This window comes from Hemicordylus capensis, chromosome 6, assembly GCF_027244095.1.
Source record: "Hemicordylus capensis ecotype Gifberg chromosome 6, rHemCap1.1.pri, whole genome shotgun sequence".
Taxonomy (NCBI): Eukaryota; Metazoa; Chordata; class Lepidosauria; order Squamata; family Cordylidae; genus Hemicordylus; species Hemicordylus capensis.
This window is the reverse complement of record NC_069662.1, coordinates 51,116,990-51,131,228: the sequence shown is the minus strand read 5'-3', so window position 1 is coordinate 51,131,228 and position 14,239 is coordinate 51,116,990. Positions and strand designations below refer to the sequence as shown.

Here is a 14,239-nt window from a genome sequence, read left to right as displayed (position 1 = left end):
GAGTCTGCTGCCTCGGACTGCTGTGTTTGTTCTGGAACAGCAGCCGGACCTGCTTCGGCTATTTCTTGGGAACCGACAGCCAGACTCTGCCCCCCAGGTACCCCTGCATCGGCTGGAGGGCTGTCAGTATCCCCTTCCTCCTCACTATCTGAGACCGGGGGCGTGACAATGTGCTGCCCAGTAGGAGCCCATGTATGCAACAAATATGAATATGACAAATATTTATATACAAATATTTATATATCGCTTTTCAACAAAAGTTCCAAAAGCGGTTTACATCGATATAAATAAAATGGCTCCCTGTCTCCAAAGGGCTCACAATCTACAAAAGAAACATAAGATAGACACCAGCAACAGCCACTGGAGGGATGCTGTGCTGAGGATGGATAAGGCCAGTCGCCCTCTCCCTGCTAAATAAAGAGAACCATAACTTTTAAAAGGTGCCTCTTAGCTCCGTTAACAGGGGATATGACACTCCATCCACATAGCACTCACTTGTCACAACGCAAACCAGGAGCTTAAGCAACAACACCCTCAGTTCAAATCTCACATCTGTCATGACTTTTCTAGGTAGCCTTAAGCGAGTTTTGATTTCTGTGCCTCACCCCTTCATTGGCAGTATGGGGCTAATTAATTATATCAACATATATTACCGATTATCTTGAATCCTGAGATAATGTATGTCAAGCACTTTAACACTCTAAAGCCCTATATAAATACTAAGCATTATTAACTCTGTAGCCTCTGGAGTACAATTGGGCCACTGTGTGAAACAGGATGCTGGACTAGATGGGCCTTGGGCCTGATCCAGCAGGGCTGTTCTTATGTTCTTATGACTCTCATAATATGAGAGAATTTCCAGTTAAATGATTTCTCATCTTGGGGAGCCAAGCATGAATTTCAGGCACTTTAGGAAGAACCTGATTTTGCATGTATAATTATGGCTTCTCCCATTCAATCTGTCTGCCATTCTTTTCCTTGTAGGAGATGGGACAGTGAGCTTTAAAGATGTCATGATGCATCTAACTGGCACCCAGTCCTTTGCAGAATTTACTGGTAAGACTGTAGAATTTGCTTCTGTCTTAAAGCTAAGCTGTCCACTAATATGTTGGTAGTTCTCAGTAGGGGTGTGCACAAATTATTATTTTTTAATTCTATTTGTGCCTGAATCGAATCACCCCAATTTGTTTTGTGTCCAAATCTGTCCCCTGAATCACCCCAGGTTCAATTTGGATTTGATTTGATTTTGATCTGGATTTATTTGGACCACTTAAGGTCATAGGGGCACCAGATCTGGGTGGTAGGTAGGTCCCCATAGGTGCCACCTACCACCCAAATTCCAAGGCAGTGGGGCACTTAGTTGGTATTTAATGATTTTTTTTTAATGATGACTGTGCATGCATGAATGCCATTTGCATGGTCAGCATGGTGTTGCTGATCACCCAAATAGTGTCTGCACATGCACAGCCACCATTTATGGGTCAGCGCTGCCCACAGGCTCCTAGAAACAGGGAACTTCCTGTTCCCAAGCAAGAATGAGCCATGTGGTGTGGCTTTTCAGAACAGACACTATGGCTGTTTACTACGGACAGCACCATGGTGGGTCTGCAGCGGAGGGGCAGGTAAGACCTGCCTTCCTCCTTTTTAAAGTGCCTGCTCCCCGAAAAAACTCTTCGACTGGGGCAGCTCAAAGCATTTCGTTGCCTCGAATTAGAGGCACCGAAATGCTTCATGCACATCCCTAGTTCTGATATTTAGCATCTCCTCTGTCTGCTCCAGTGAGGTAAATACCAGCTGTTCATCTTGTGAGGACTCATTCCAACAAAAATCTCACTGTGCAGAACTCGCTTGCTTCAAATTGCATTATAGTCACTTCAGGACTGACAGTAATGAAGTGGAAATTAGTGTAACTGAACTCTGTTGACATAACTCAATTCTGCTGTCTCTTGCAGCTATACAGAATGGCTTTGATGCAATCAGTAAGATCTGTAGAGAAAAGATTAAAAAAGAAGACCTGCCAGCCGCCCTAGAAAACTTGGGCATCCACTTATCGCCTGATGAACTCCAGACAGCTCTGGTATCTGCTAACATTGATGGTACGAGTTTAATTACATTTTAAAAACTGTCTCATGTTTCTGTCCAAGGTGGCTAATAACCTACATAAAATACCAAAAAAAAAAATGCAATTAAATGGACCATTGCATTTGTCTGTCTCCCTTTTTGATAGGTACTTCCCAGTATTCTATCCCTTTTTGATCCGCTAGCTTCAGAATCTAGTATATTTAGGAAATTGAATCCTGGACAGGACTATGTAAATAAAGGGGTAAGGCTATGCAAATAGGCACTTAGGTGTCAATATTTCCCATTCAGTTCTGTAGGGAAGGAGTACTTTCAAGTACTAATGCTAATGTTCAGGAAATGAACTGCAAACCCAAAGTTACAGTACAAATAATTAGAGCAAAATAATGCATTTCTGATTCAGTAGTAGCTTCTGAATTGGATTGGACACATGAAAGGCATAATGTTCAATGTTCAAAGCTGGAGAGAGCCAAGCTGTATATGATGGACAGTTCCATAATTTTTCCTCCCAACAGCCGTTGTTGTTTTTATCTGAAAGTCATGTGGAGCTGAAATCTGAGTTCCCATATCTTTCCCCCTGTGGAGGATAAAGTGCCTGAGAGGAAGAATCTTGGGTGGACAATAGAAAGGGTTAAGCCTTCTATGATGAGCATACCTCAGTTGTTCTGAGCAGTTCTATCTGGAATTACTTTTGACAGACTGTTGGGATGTAGTATTTTGTAACGTGGTGAAGTATTGTTTTCTGGCTAATAAGACTAGGATAAGAAATGTTGAGAAGCAAGATATGGGGTTGGATTTAATTAAATTTTAGATTATTATAATGCATGGAGCCCTCTGTTTTATGTAATGGATGAACTCGGGTGTTATGTTTCTGTTTTATGTTTCAGCAGTTTATTACTTTATTTGACCAAGTTTGCTTTTATGTAAAGCTTTTGTACTTTGTGTTTTGCTGGTTGAATGACCGTAACAATAAAGATTTGATATACCTATGATGAGCCTTCTGCTCATCATCTCAGGCCCTGCTCATGGCCCCGCCAATAACAGAGATCCGTTTGGCGGGGACTAGAGACAAGACCTTTTCGGTTGTGGTCCCTCAGTGTTGGAACGCCCTCCCTGAAGAGCTTCACCATGCTCTCTCTGTGTCTTTAAAAAACAACTAAAAACGCATATTCTTAAAGAGGCTTTTTAATGTTTCACCTGCTGCTTATATCTAGTAGGTTCTTTAGTCTTTAGTTTTTATAATTATTAGTTTTTAGCTTTTTATGTAATTTAATTTGAAATTTTAAAATCTAATTCTAATTGTGGTTTTAGCTTGGATTTTTAACTTGTTTAATTTGGTTAATTTTATTAGTCTGATTTTTATATTGTAACTATTTTATACATGTTGTGAGCTGCCTTGAGCAGTAATGTACTGGAGAGGAAGGGTATATAAATTTTAAATTAATTAAGTAATTAATCAGCCCTTTCACATTACCAGTCCTTTGTCCCTGATTTCAGCCTTCTGTGGATGCTTTTCATTGACAAAAGAGAAAATGTTACTTAGAAGAATCGCTACACTACCTCTCCTTTATATTTTCATCCAGAATGCAGAGAATATGTTTCTCACTTATAAGTACAGTATACACAGATTAATGAAAATACAAATGTCAACTGACATGAGGATCACCACTGTGTGTGTCTGTGTGTGTAATGATTGTGAACCAAACTGCCATAAAAGTTTCTGACTTTATTTGAACTGCTGTTGGTGGGTTAGTTTTTCCGTAAAGAACAGACCTCATGCTTTTGTCAGTCATTGCATTTCTGTTGCTGTTCAATACAACTTGCTCAATTTTAGGAAAAACTAAGCCTCCTTATTTTAGCAAGCTTTTCAGGAAACTAGAAGACATTCTGCTGTCTCAGTGCCTTGGTAATATTTTATATGCATTTTCTAATTATTTTTATGGCAGTCAAAACAGTCCCTACACATTTTTAGAAAAACAGGATATTTAAAACTAAAACAACAACTATTTATATACTGCTTTTCAACAAAAGTTTCCAAAGTGGTTTACACAGAGAAATAATAAATAAATAAGATGGATCCCTGTCTCCAAAGGGCTCACAATAAGAGAGACACCAGCAACAGTCACTGGAGGTACTATGCTGGGGGTGGATAGTAGGGATGTGCACGGAACCAGTTTGAAGGCCTTTTATGAGTCTCCAAACTGGTTCGAATAACCAGCGGTTCAGCCGGTTCAAAGGTGGCAGGGGTGCCACTTTAAGAGCGGTGGAGGATGCACTTTCTCCCCGCTGGTGTCCTTTGTTTAGAAAGCTAATCGGGGTGGCAGTGTACCTCCCTGCCGCCCCATTGCCCTAGTTGGCCGGATATGGCTGGAAGTCCCTGTCACGCCTGCGTGTGCGCTGTGCATGCATGCCAGCACGTGCATGCACATCAGGTACTTCCAGGCAATGGGACAGCAGGGAGGTATGCTGCTGCCCCGATTAGTTTTCTAAACAAAGCACGTTGGTGGGGGGAAAGCGGCGGGAGGGTTAAGTGCACCCTCCCCCGCTCTTAAAGCAGCACTTCTGCCACCTTCGAAACGCCCCGCCATGGTTCCATGCACATCCCTAGTGGATAGGACCAGTTACTCTCTCCCTGCTAAATAAAGAGAATCACCATGTTAAAAAGGTGCCTTTACTATTTTTAATACTAATACTAATAGTTTTTAATGCTGTGGTGTGTGTCTAATTTAAAGAGCTCTGTTTTATACCTAATGTCAACCAAATGGTCTCTTTCTTACATGATATTTTCTTGATCTTTTTCCTGTTTCCCCACTTCCTTTTCTCTCTCTCTTTTTGTCAATTCATTGAAGCTTCTGGAAAGTTGGATGGGACAGAATTCCTGAAGATTTTGTCTGATGCCCCACGCCTTTCTGAGTTTAAAGGTATGCAGCAACAATGGTGGCACCAGCTCTCCGAGGTCTCAGGAAAGAGGGTCCTTGCCACCCTGCTAACTGAGATTCAAGTTAAAGTGTGCTGTCAAATCGATTTTGACTCCTGGCACCCACAGAGCCCTGTGGTTTTCTTTGGTAGAATCCAGGAGGGGTTTACCACTGCCACGCCGTATGAGATGATGCCTTCTTGGTTGCTGCAATCAAGGGAGGCCATCTCGATGGGTTATCCCCCTTACGTGCTCCAGGGCAGGACTATGTTAATGAGCTGAAAAATAGAGGGGGATGACCCCACCCAGTTCTTACAGTCCTGCATTGCTCCAGGCAGACCTCTCTCTCTCTCTCTCTCTCTCTCTCTCTCTCTCTCCAATTCTTTCTTCATTAATGTCCTTTTTATCCTCATTATTCCTTTCCATATATAATTTTTTAAAAAAATTCTCCCTTCCTTCTCAATCTCCCGTTTCTCCCCACCCATCTCCGGTCCCCCTTTCCTTGCATAGAGTACGCAGGACCTCGAAGAAATATCTTCATTCTTGCGGAGAAGTCCAAAGACTCGTTCCCAAAAGGGACTAGAGCGCCCGGCCTACAAGCACGTCCTTGCCAGCTACCAGGGTGTCACCCGGCAGGACGCTGGAGAAAGCCGCATCCTGTTTCCTGTCCTCCAGCCGCGAAACACAGAGTAAGACAGCCCTGAGAGCCCAAAAAGAGGCAGTTAAGACAGCGGAGCTGTGTTCCTTTCCCGGTCTCTTCAACAGACCGGCAGTATGACCACCCCTGGCCAATCCTTCACCAACGCAGGCGGAGATCAGGGCCATATCAGAGGCAGACATGATGGAGGCGGCTAGAGGTGCCTCCTGTACCCAAAATGGTGGATTTGGCAAAAAAGCCACCAAGAGCAAGGGCGCTACAGAGGAGACCTCTTCAGTGGCTGCGGCGGTGAGCTCTGTCCATGGCGGGGTACTCTTACTCCTAGTTCCCCCACCCAATCTACCAGCTTGCCCATATTGGTACCACCAGAATGGCAAGTGTGGCTTAGAAATGCTATTGTAGAGACAGTCTTGCAGCTAAACCCCAACAAGAAAAAGAAAAAATCTAAAAAGCACAAGCGTGCACCTTCCTCATCAGAGGAATCTTCCTCATCCAATTCTCCCTCTCCTTCTCCCAAAAAAGTCAAACAAAAAAAGAAGCACATTTAAAAAATCTGTTCTTAAGCAAACAATCCTTAAATGCCAGTCAGGGCCACTCCTCTGAGCAGTCTGGCCCTGATCTGGGGATCCCACCCCCCTGAATGTGAGGCCCACTGCTCATCATAAGCCTGGAAAGACCCCTAGTTCTGGCCTGGACTGTGACCTTGAAGGAGACGAAGTGGGGTTGCGCGAGGATGCACAGGACATGGTGACTAACCTCAACAAGGTGGAGGGAGAGTGGTTGTGGGGAGAGGGCCCTGATTCGTCCAGTGTGTCTCAACGCTTATTTGTACCTGAAGATTTCAATCCTCTTATGACTAAAGTACTGACAACCATAGGTTTGCAGTCTAAGATTTTGGCATACTCTGCTCCTACTTCTAAGGGGGATTTGGTCTTTCCTAAAGCGAAGCCTAAAGATATGTTCCTCCTGTTACCTGACAGTTTCACTGAAATCATTAAGGAGGAATGGTCTCTTCCTGCACAAAATAGGAAGAGGCAGCGTCTTGCTTTTATTCCTTCTAACAGGAACCTTCGAATCTCCTCAAAACGCCAAGCACAGATGCCCCAGTGGCCCAATTGGTGTCTGGCTCCCTGCTTCCTAGAGATGGTGAAGCATCCCTAAAAGACCCTTCAGACAAGAAGGCTGAGATGGCTATGAAAAGGGTGCACGACAATTCGGCTTTCACTACCCGGACGTCAGCAGCCGCTTCCATGGCAGCAAGAGCCATTCTGCTCTGGCTTGGTGATCTTCTCAATAAGACTCCTTCGGACCCAATTCGCCCCTGTCAACAACTTGTAAAACTTCAAAAAGCACAAGCTTTTGTGGCAGACACCACTTTGGATGCCATCAGGTTCTCCTCTAGGGCCTCTGCTGCAGCAATAGTGGGCAGACGCCATTTATGGCTATAGATCTGACAAGCCATCTCCACCTCCAAAACCAACTTAACTGCGGTGTCTTATGATAGCACCAAGCTTTTTGGGGAGACAGCTCTCAAGGATCTCCCTGTAGAATCTAAGGACAAACAAAAAACAATGCTGTGGGCTCCACGCAAGCAGGAGAAACCAAATTTCAGAAAGCCATTTCAGTCCTTTCACCCCTTTTGTCCCTTCTTCAGGGCTCAGGACAGAGACTTTAGGCCTCAGAGCGGGGCATGGAATTGCCAGCACTTTCCAGTCATGTCCACAGGACCTAGTCAAGGCTTCTCCCAGCTGAAGCATCAAGAACAACAATTATAACTCCGACCAGGCAGTACTGGGGGGCCACCTCTCGGGATTCTTCCATGCCTGGGAGCAGTCCACTTTGGACAAATGGGTCTTAAGCCTGATAGAACACAGATACCGAATAGAATTGAACGGCCATCCACCCTCCAGATTCATTCCAACCCCATGTTGTTCCTATAGGCTTTGTGTACATTCTGTTTTGTATGTATGTAGCAGTCATGATGCCTTCTCCCCAGAATTTCTGTGGGAGGTGTGCGTCAGCAAGCATGCCTCTTACCATGTCCAGTAGAGTTCTGTTCTTTCTTTCTGAGATTCCATTTTGGGACGGGCAGTAAGGTACCGTGGTTTGATGCACGATTCCATGTTCTCTCAGGAACTGCTGTGTGGCGCTGGACATATATTTTCCTCCATTGTCTGTGCGTAGGATTTTTGGCTTCCAGCCAAATTTGTTGCTTGCCATCACCACATATCCTTTTAATTTCTCAAGCATTCGTGACTTCTCCTTTAGTAGAAAAACACATGTGTATCGTGAGAAATCATCTGTTATTGTTAGAAAATATTTTTGATTACCTATGGTTGCTGGTAGTGGTCCAGATATATCGCTGTGGATCAACTCCAGGGGTCTTCCAGTCTTCCCTTCACTCTGCTTTGGATATGGCTTGTTAACTGCTTTGGTCTCAAGACAACAAACACAGTTAGTTATAATGTCACATGGTACAAAATCAATGCCATTAGCTAATCCCTTTTCCTTCATGTTCTGGATTGACTCAAAACTTCTGTGTCCTAGCCGTCTATGCCACAGTTGCAAGCAGTTTTCATGCAGGCATGACTTAGCAAGGTTCACTTCATTAGGCTGGTATGCCTCAGGTCTTTCTCTGTCTGTAAATTGCTCTTCCACACAATAAAGACCTTTGAAATTAGAGCCTACAAGGCAAACTTCTCCATTCTGGGTAACAACACATTGTCCATTTTTAATATACAGTTCACAGCCTTGTTCCTCTAGCTTGGATATTGAAATTAAGGAGCTTGAGAAGTCAGGGATATATAAAACATCTTTAAGAAAAAATGGTTTAACAGATCCATCCAGCAATTTGCAATACAAAATTCCTTCGCCTTTCTTCTTGGCTTTAATTATAGTATTATTGTCCAAATAAACAGTCTCTTCAGGAATATCAAACAGTTCAGTATAGAAAGCCAGATCATTTGAGATATGCACAGATGAACCAGAATCCAAATAAATGAACTTTTCATTGCTTTGCATTAAGTAAACATTATAATTCCTGTTCAAATATCTTTCTGCATTAAAATTGGAATCATGATTTCCATTCTCTTTAGTAAAATCGGTCCTTCTTGTCTGATAAAAATCCTTTGTCTGATTCTTGGGACAGTTCGCCACCTTGTGGCCAAATTCGCTACATAGAAAACATCTAAAGGCATTAGTCCCAGTTGAAGCAGACTATCTGCTGGCGGTCATGTGACCTCTCTCTCTGGACTGAGTTTCTTTGGCGGCAAAGCCAGATCTCTTTGTATGTAAATGTGGGGGGCCCATGCGGTTTCCTCTTGCAGCATTCCCTCCCCACCTTGGGTTTTGCCTGGAATGATCAACTGTTGCTTTAAGAGCAAAGTTACTTGCCAGTTCACTTTCATTGCGTGAATTCAAAATTTTCCTCCTGCTTGCTTCTGAGGACAGCGTTTCCACAGCTTTCTCAAAGCTTAGATTGGTGTGGGTTTCCAATTGGCCAATTATACTTCTATAGCTGGGGGGCATGCTTAGGAACAGAGCTTCCAGCTTCTGACTTTCTGTAAATTGTTCCCCTGCCTCTTTAAATTGAAAAAAGAAATCTTCCAAAATTCCCACAAAAGTAGAAAAACAGTCCCCATCTTTATATTGGAGATCTTGCATTTTCTTTCTTAAATTAAAGGTGTATGCCCACCCTTTCTTCATATGCAAGCAATCTAGCTTGTTTAGCATTTCCTTTGAGGTTCCAAGATCACATATAGCATGAAGGAGATTTTTACTCACAGAAGCTGCGATCATCGCTCCAGCTTGAGCATCTCTGCGCAACCATTTCTCTTTGAAAGTTTTCTCAGCATTTGTGGATCCATCTGCGGGGGGGTCCTCTTCAGTAACGTTTTGGAGTCCTTCTGCTTTCAGTGCAATCCTCAATTGAGTCTTCCATTCCAAATAGTTGTCTGCATTCAGGATAGTCAGCCTGAGTTTTCCCTCCAGGTATGTAGCCATCCTCACTGGCTCCAAAAGGCAGTTGCTGTAGATTAGCAATTCAAAGTGTCCACGCTAGATCTCAATGGATCTCCTGGAACAAACCTAACTCTCTAGTTGCAGTACATGCAGCTCAAAATACTGGGCTCCCATAACCTGTTGGAAATTCTCTGTGGTGAGAGAATCCTTTTCTCATTATAGCAGAGTGCACAGAGGCACAACACAGCGGTAGTTTAGTTAGGCATGCGTGTTTGCTGAGAGTAAAGTAACTTGGAGCCAATTCATAGTTTCAAATCAATATAAAAGGCATTTATTAAGGAACTCCATTCTAGATAGGAAAGTGAGGAGTTAGGATCTCTAATCTAGCTAGCTAGCTGGATGCAGATGGATTCTGCATCCTCTCTGCACATATGGTGCAGGGAGAGGAGCTTGCCATGTTGCAAGGTAGGCGGGCAGGTAGTAAGAGAGAGAGAAGGAAGGAAGTTGAATCCCCTAAGAGTAGCAATCTACATTTCAAAGGGATAGCATCAGAGCAGTGGAGAAGGGATGACCAATGTCTTGACTCTCTAGCCCTCTGACTTACTAATCTGTCCTCCACTGTCTGAGGCAAAGAGACAGCGCAAAGTCCTTTAACTTCCAACAGGTGTGACGTCAGATTCCTCATGGAATCCCTGCTCTCAATCACAGAATCCCTTCAACACGGCCACTTACTAACATCAGTGGACCTAAAGGAGGCCTACCTCCACATCCCAATCCATCCCAGTAGCAGGGCGTTTCTCCAATTCAAATATGCAGGTGAAGTACTGCATCTTTGCGGAAGATTCTGTTTGCCTGATTCCAGATCCCTTTATCAGGCTGAAGGTGTTGTTTCCATTTCACCAGTCCCAGGATATATTCCTCCCATCCTTTTGCCCACATCCTAAACACCCCCAAGAAAAACTGTGGCATAAGTTGGATACCACATAACATAAGTTGGATGCCACATAACATGTTGGATGTCCGTCGCTGCCTAAAAACATACATCAACAGGTCAGTGTTATTCCGTAAGATGGATTCCATGTTCATTTCCTACCTCCCAGCCTCTATGGGTGAGGCAGTGACTTCTACAACCATTGCCAGGTGGATCCAGGCATGTATATCACTGGTGTATGAGACCCAGAAGATCTGGCCTCCTGCAAAAATAACAGCCCACTCTACAAGGGTGGCAGCAGCCTCAGCCACTTCATTGACCAATGCCCCAGTCCTAGAAATCTGCAAGGCCGCAACATGGAAAAATCCATCAACTTTCACTTGCCATTATAAGACGGACATTTATGCCTCAGCCCAGGCAGCTTTTGGCTGACATATCCTTCAGGGGGTGCTCCCCCAGGAGTAGTCAAGAGCACTCCCTCCCTTGAGATGCACCAGCTTGGGTATGTCCCATCGAGATGGCCTTGATCGCAGCAACCAAGTACGGAGCATTGGTTCACTTACCATGAAGCCTTCTTCTGGTTGCTGCGGTCAAGGACATCTTGGCCCACCCTTCTCTCTGCTCTTGCTCTGTTCCTGGGTGATAGTTTCCTTGGGTCACTCATTTCAGACATTTAAGACCCATTAGTCTCAAACAGTTTTACTATGGTTTGAATAGGGGCATTCCTTACACATAGACTGTAGTCCAGCCTCTGGATCTAACTTATAGGTCAAAGTCTCCTTCCTAACTTGGCCTGTAAGAACTGGGTAGGGTCATCTAGGGTGTTCTATTTTTCAGGTAATTAGCATAGTCCTGCCCTGGAGCACGTGAGAGGGATAACCAATTAAGACTTCCTTGACCGCAGCAACCAGAAGAAGGCAGCCTTCATAGTAAGTGAACCAATGCTCCATTTCAGCATCTTCCTATATCACTGCTGGCCGATATAGTACCAGTGGGGATTCGAACCGGCAATCTCCTGCTTGTTAGTCAAGCATTTCCCTGCTGCGCCACTTAAGGTGGCTAACTGAGATTGTTTGACTGAAAATGCCATGAACAGAACCTACTATTAGAATATTTTGTATGAACCATGCAGATGATGAGCATCGTTCATCATCTGGGCATCTGAGTTATGCCCAGAGCTGTGTGTATGCAATACTAAAAAAGAAAGAAAAAGAAAAGGAAGTGCTGTTCTAATGTAATGACAGTCTTCTTTCCCTTCTTGCAATCCACGCTCTCCAGCGCTGCAGGATGCCACAAAGATTGTTGAAAGCATCAAAAACAAGAAGATGACCCTTCTTCAGCTGGAGGAAACTTTGGATAATATGGGAGTTTATTTATCAAATGCAACTTTCAATGAGGTAATCAGGTCAATCATTGCTGATGGTAAGTAAGCCTTTCCTGATTTCTTTGACTTTCCTGATTTGTTTACTCAGCCATTACCACACAGGCATTGCATGGGCCATGCTAAAAATTAGAGGCTTGCTAAAATAACTCAGATTCTGCATCAGGAAAAGCTTTATGAATGCACTAGTGAATCAATCAACCAGTCAGTCAATCAGTGAGTGTCTGTTGTTTAAGCTATGAACCATTACTGCTTACCGAGGAATAATTGTCACATTTTGTTGTTTTTACTGTTTTGCATCATTTTCTGTACATTTGAATTTGAAAGATGCTGATAGAAGAAACAGTAGCCAGAGCATCCCTGGTTCTGTGCAAGCCAAATTCAGCATTGTGAGGATGTCAGCATTCATTTAAAAACAAGTGTCTAACCTCTCTTGATCAGCCAACCCTTTGGCTTCTGAGATTTCAAAAATCATTGTCCAGAAGTTTCAAGCTTATATTTGCAATCTTAAAAGCTAGAAACTTGTTGTTGTTTTTTAAAACCTACTGAAATTATTGCAGTAATGAAACTTGCTCGCACAAAATCTGGCAACTCCTGCTTCTTTTCAACTTTTCAGTAAGTGTTCTATAAGATGAACAGAATATCAAGTCTGAGAAATATTTTGTTCATCTTGCAGAACACACTGGGGCCTTTTACTGATCTCATTTAGGGTTGTGCGTTTGTATTTTTTCTGTTTCTATTTGTACCAAATCCGAATCAACCTCATTTTGTATTTTGTCTGAAATTAAGCCTTCCAAATCACCCCAGTTTTGTTTTGTATCCAAATTAATCCGAATCTGAATCCAAATTAATTCAGATTTAAAAATGGGTCATGTGGTCAAAAGAGTGGGTGGGGGTTATAGTGCCCAATGAGTGGAAGCTACCATAAAAATTTCAAAGGAATTGGGCAAACTGCTGATTTTTGGTGAATTTTTGAAGTTTGCACGTCTTTCAGATTTTCTGCATAGGGTATGATGGAGGTTTCAGGAAAAGTATAGCTTCACGTGGGGTGGGGGGAAAGGGTGGCCCAGAGTGGAGTGTGGTTGGTGGTAGTGCCCAGTTGGTGCAAAGAAGCTACCACAATTTTTTCAGAGGAATTTGGCAAAGGGCTGATTTTTAAAGAATTAATGAAGTTACATGTCTTTCAGATTTTCCTTGTAGGGTATAATGGAGGTTTATGCAGTCCCATAACTCCACTTGAGGGGCACTGGGATGGCCCAGAGCAAGTGGCGGTGTAGTGCACATAGGGTGCCAACCACCCACATGGGTTGCCAACGCATGAAGAACAGGGTTTTGTTCTAGAGCCGTTCTGCGAGTAGATTCTCTGGTAGCATATGAGAGTGGATACATGGTTTTTCATTAAAAAATCTCATTTGCTACCAAAGAATCTAAACTCAACACCTCAGAAACAACAAAGCCCAGTACCCCAATGGGTTAGCAAGGGGGTTGGTTGGCACCCTCTGTGCACTACACCACCACTCACTTTGGGCCATCCCAGTGCCCCACAGGTGGAGTTATGGGGCTGCTGAAACCTCCATTATTCCCTATGGGGGAAAATCTTAAAGATGCGTAAACCTCAAAAATTCCTAAGAAATCAGCCCTTTGCCCTATTTGTAATCTGGGTGCACCACCTTTGGGGTACTGCCACCCAACCCACTGTTTTGCCTCTGAAGCCCCACATAAACAAGTTGAAAGAGTGACGAGAATGACCAATGAGCCAGCGTGGTGTAGTGGTTAGAGTGCTGGACTAGGACCAGGGAGACCGGAGTTCAAATCCCCATTCAGCCATGATACTAGCTGGGTGACTCTGGGCTATTCACTTCTCTCAGCCTAACCTATTTCACAGGGTTGTTGTGAGGAGAAACCTAAGTATGTAGTACACTGCTCTGGGCTCCTTGGAGGAAGAGCGGGATATAAAATGTAATAAAATAAAATAAAACTGCCTTGGTACTATGGAACAGCTTCAAATGTTCATTTAACTGAACTGGAGTGAGCCGTAGCCCAAACAAATCAGCCTCCTGTTCAGAATTGTTGTGACTTATCATCACTGCATTTAAGAAAGTGCAAAACCATGGATCATGGTTACAAGAAAGAGAGAAGCAACTAAGATTCCTGGGGATGTCAATAGATTGACAGGTGTGTTCCCCACCCCCCTCCTTTTGTCTCCTGTAGTCCCATGTGGATGACCTGTCCCTGCAATGGCAAGAGTTGTGAACCCCTGGCTTAGACATCATGTCCCACCAAATTACATTGTGGCCTAAATTACATTAGACT

The 14,239-nt window shown here is 43.6% G+C and overlaps 1 protein-coding gene across 2 annotated transcripts in view; it reads left to right on the top strand.

The window, feature by feature from the left end:
- LOC128330249 (uncharacterized) overlaps positions 1-14,239 on the top strand; it is a 172,126-nt gene that overhangs the window by 36,776 nt on the left and 121,111 nt on the right. For both annotated transcript variants that reach the window (XM_053262784.1, XM_053262783.1), the window contains 4 exons: positions 985-1,056; positions 1,953-2,096; positions 4,929-5,000; positions 11,824-11,967. In XM_053262784.1, the coding sequence (XP_053118759.1) occupies positions 985-1,056; positions 1,953-2,096; positions 4,929-5,000; positions 11,824-11,967 (432 nt within the window). The remainder of the gene's footprint in view (positions 1-984; positions 1,057-1,952; positions 2,097-4,928; positions 5,001-11,823; positions 11,968-14,239) is intronic.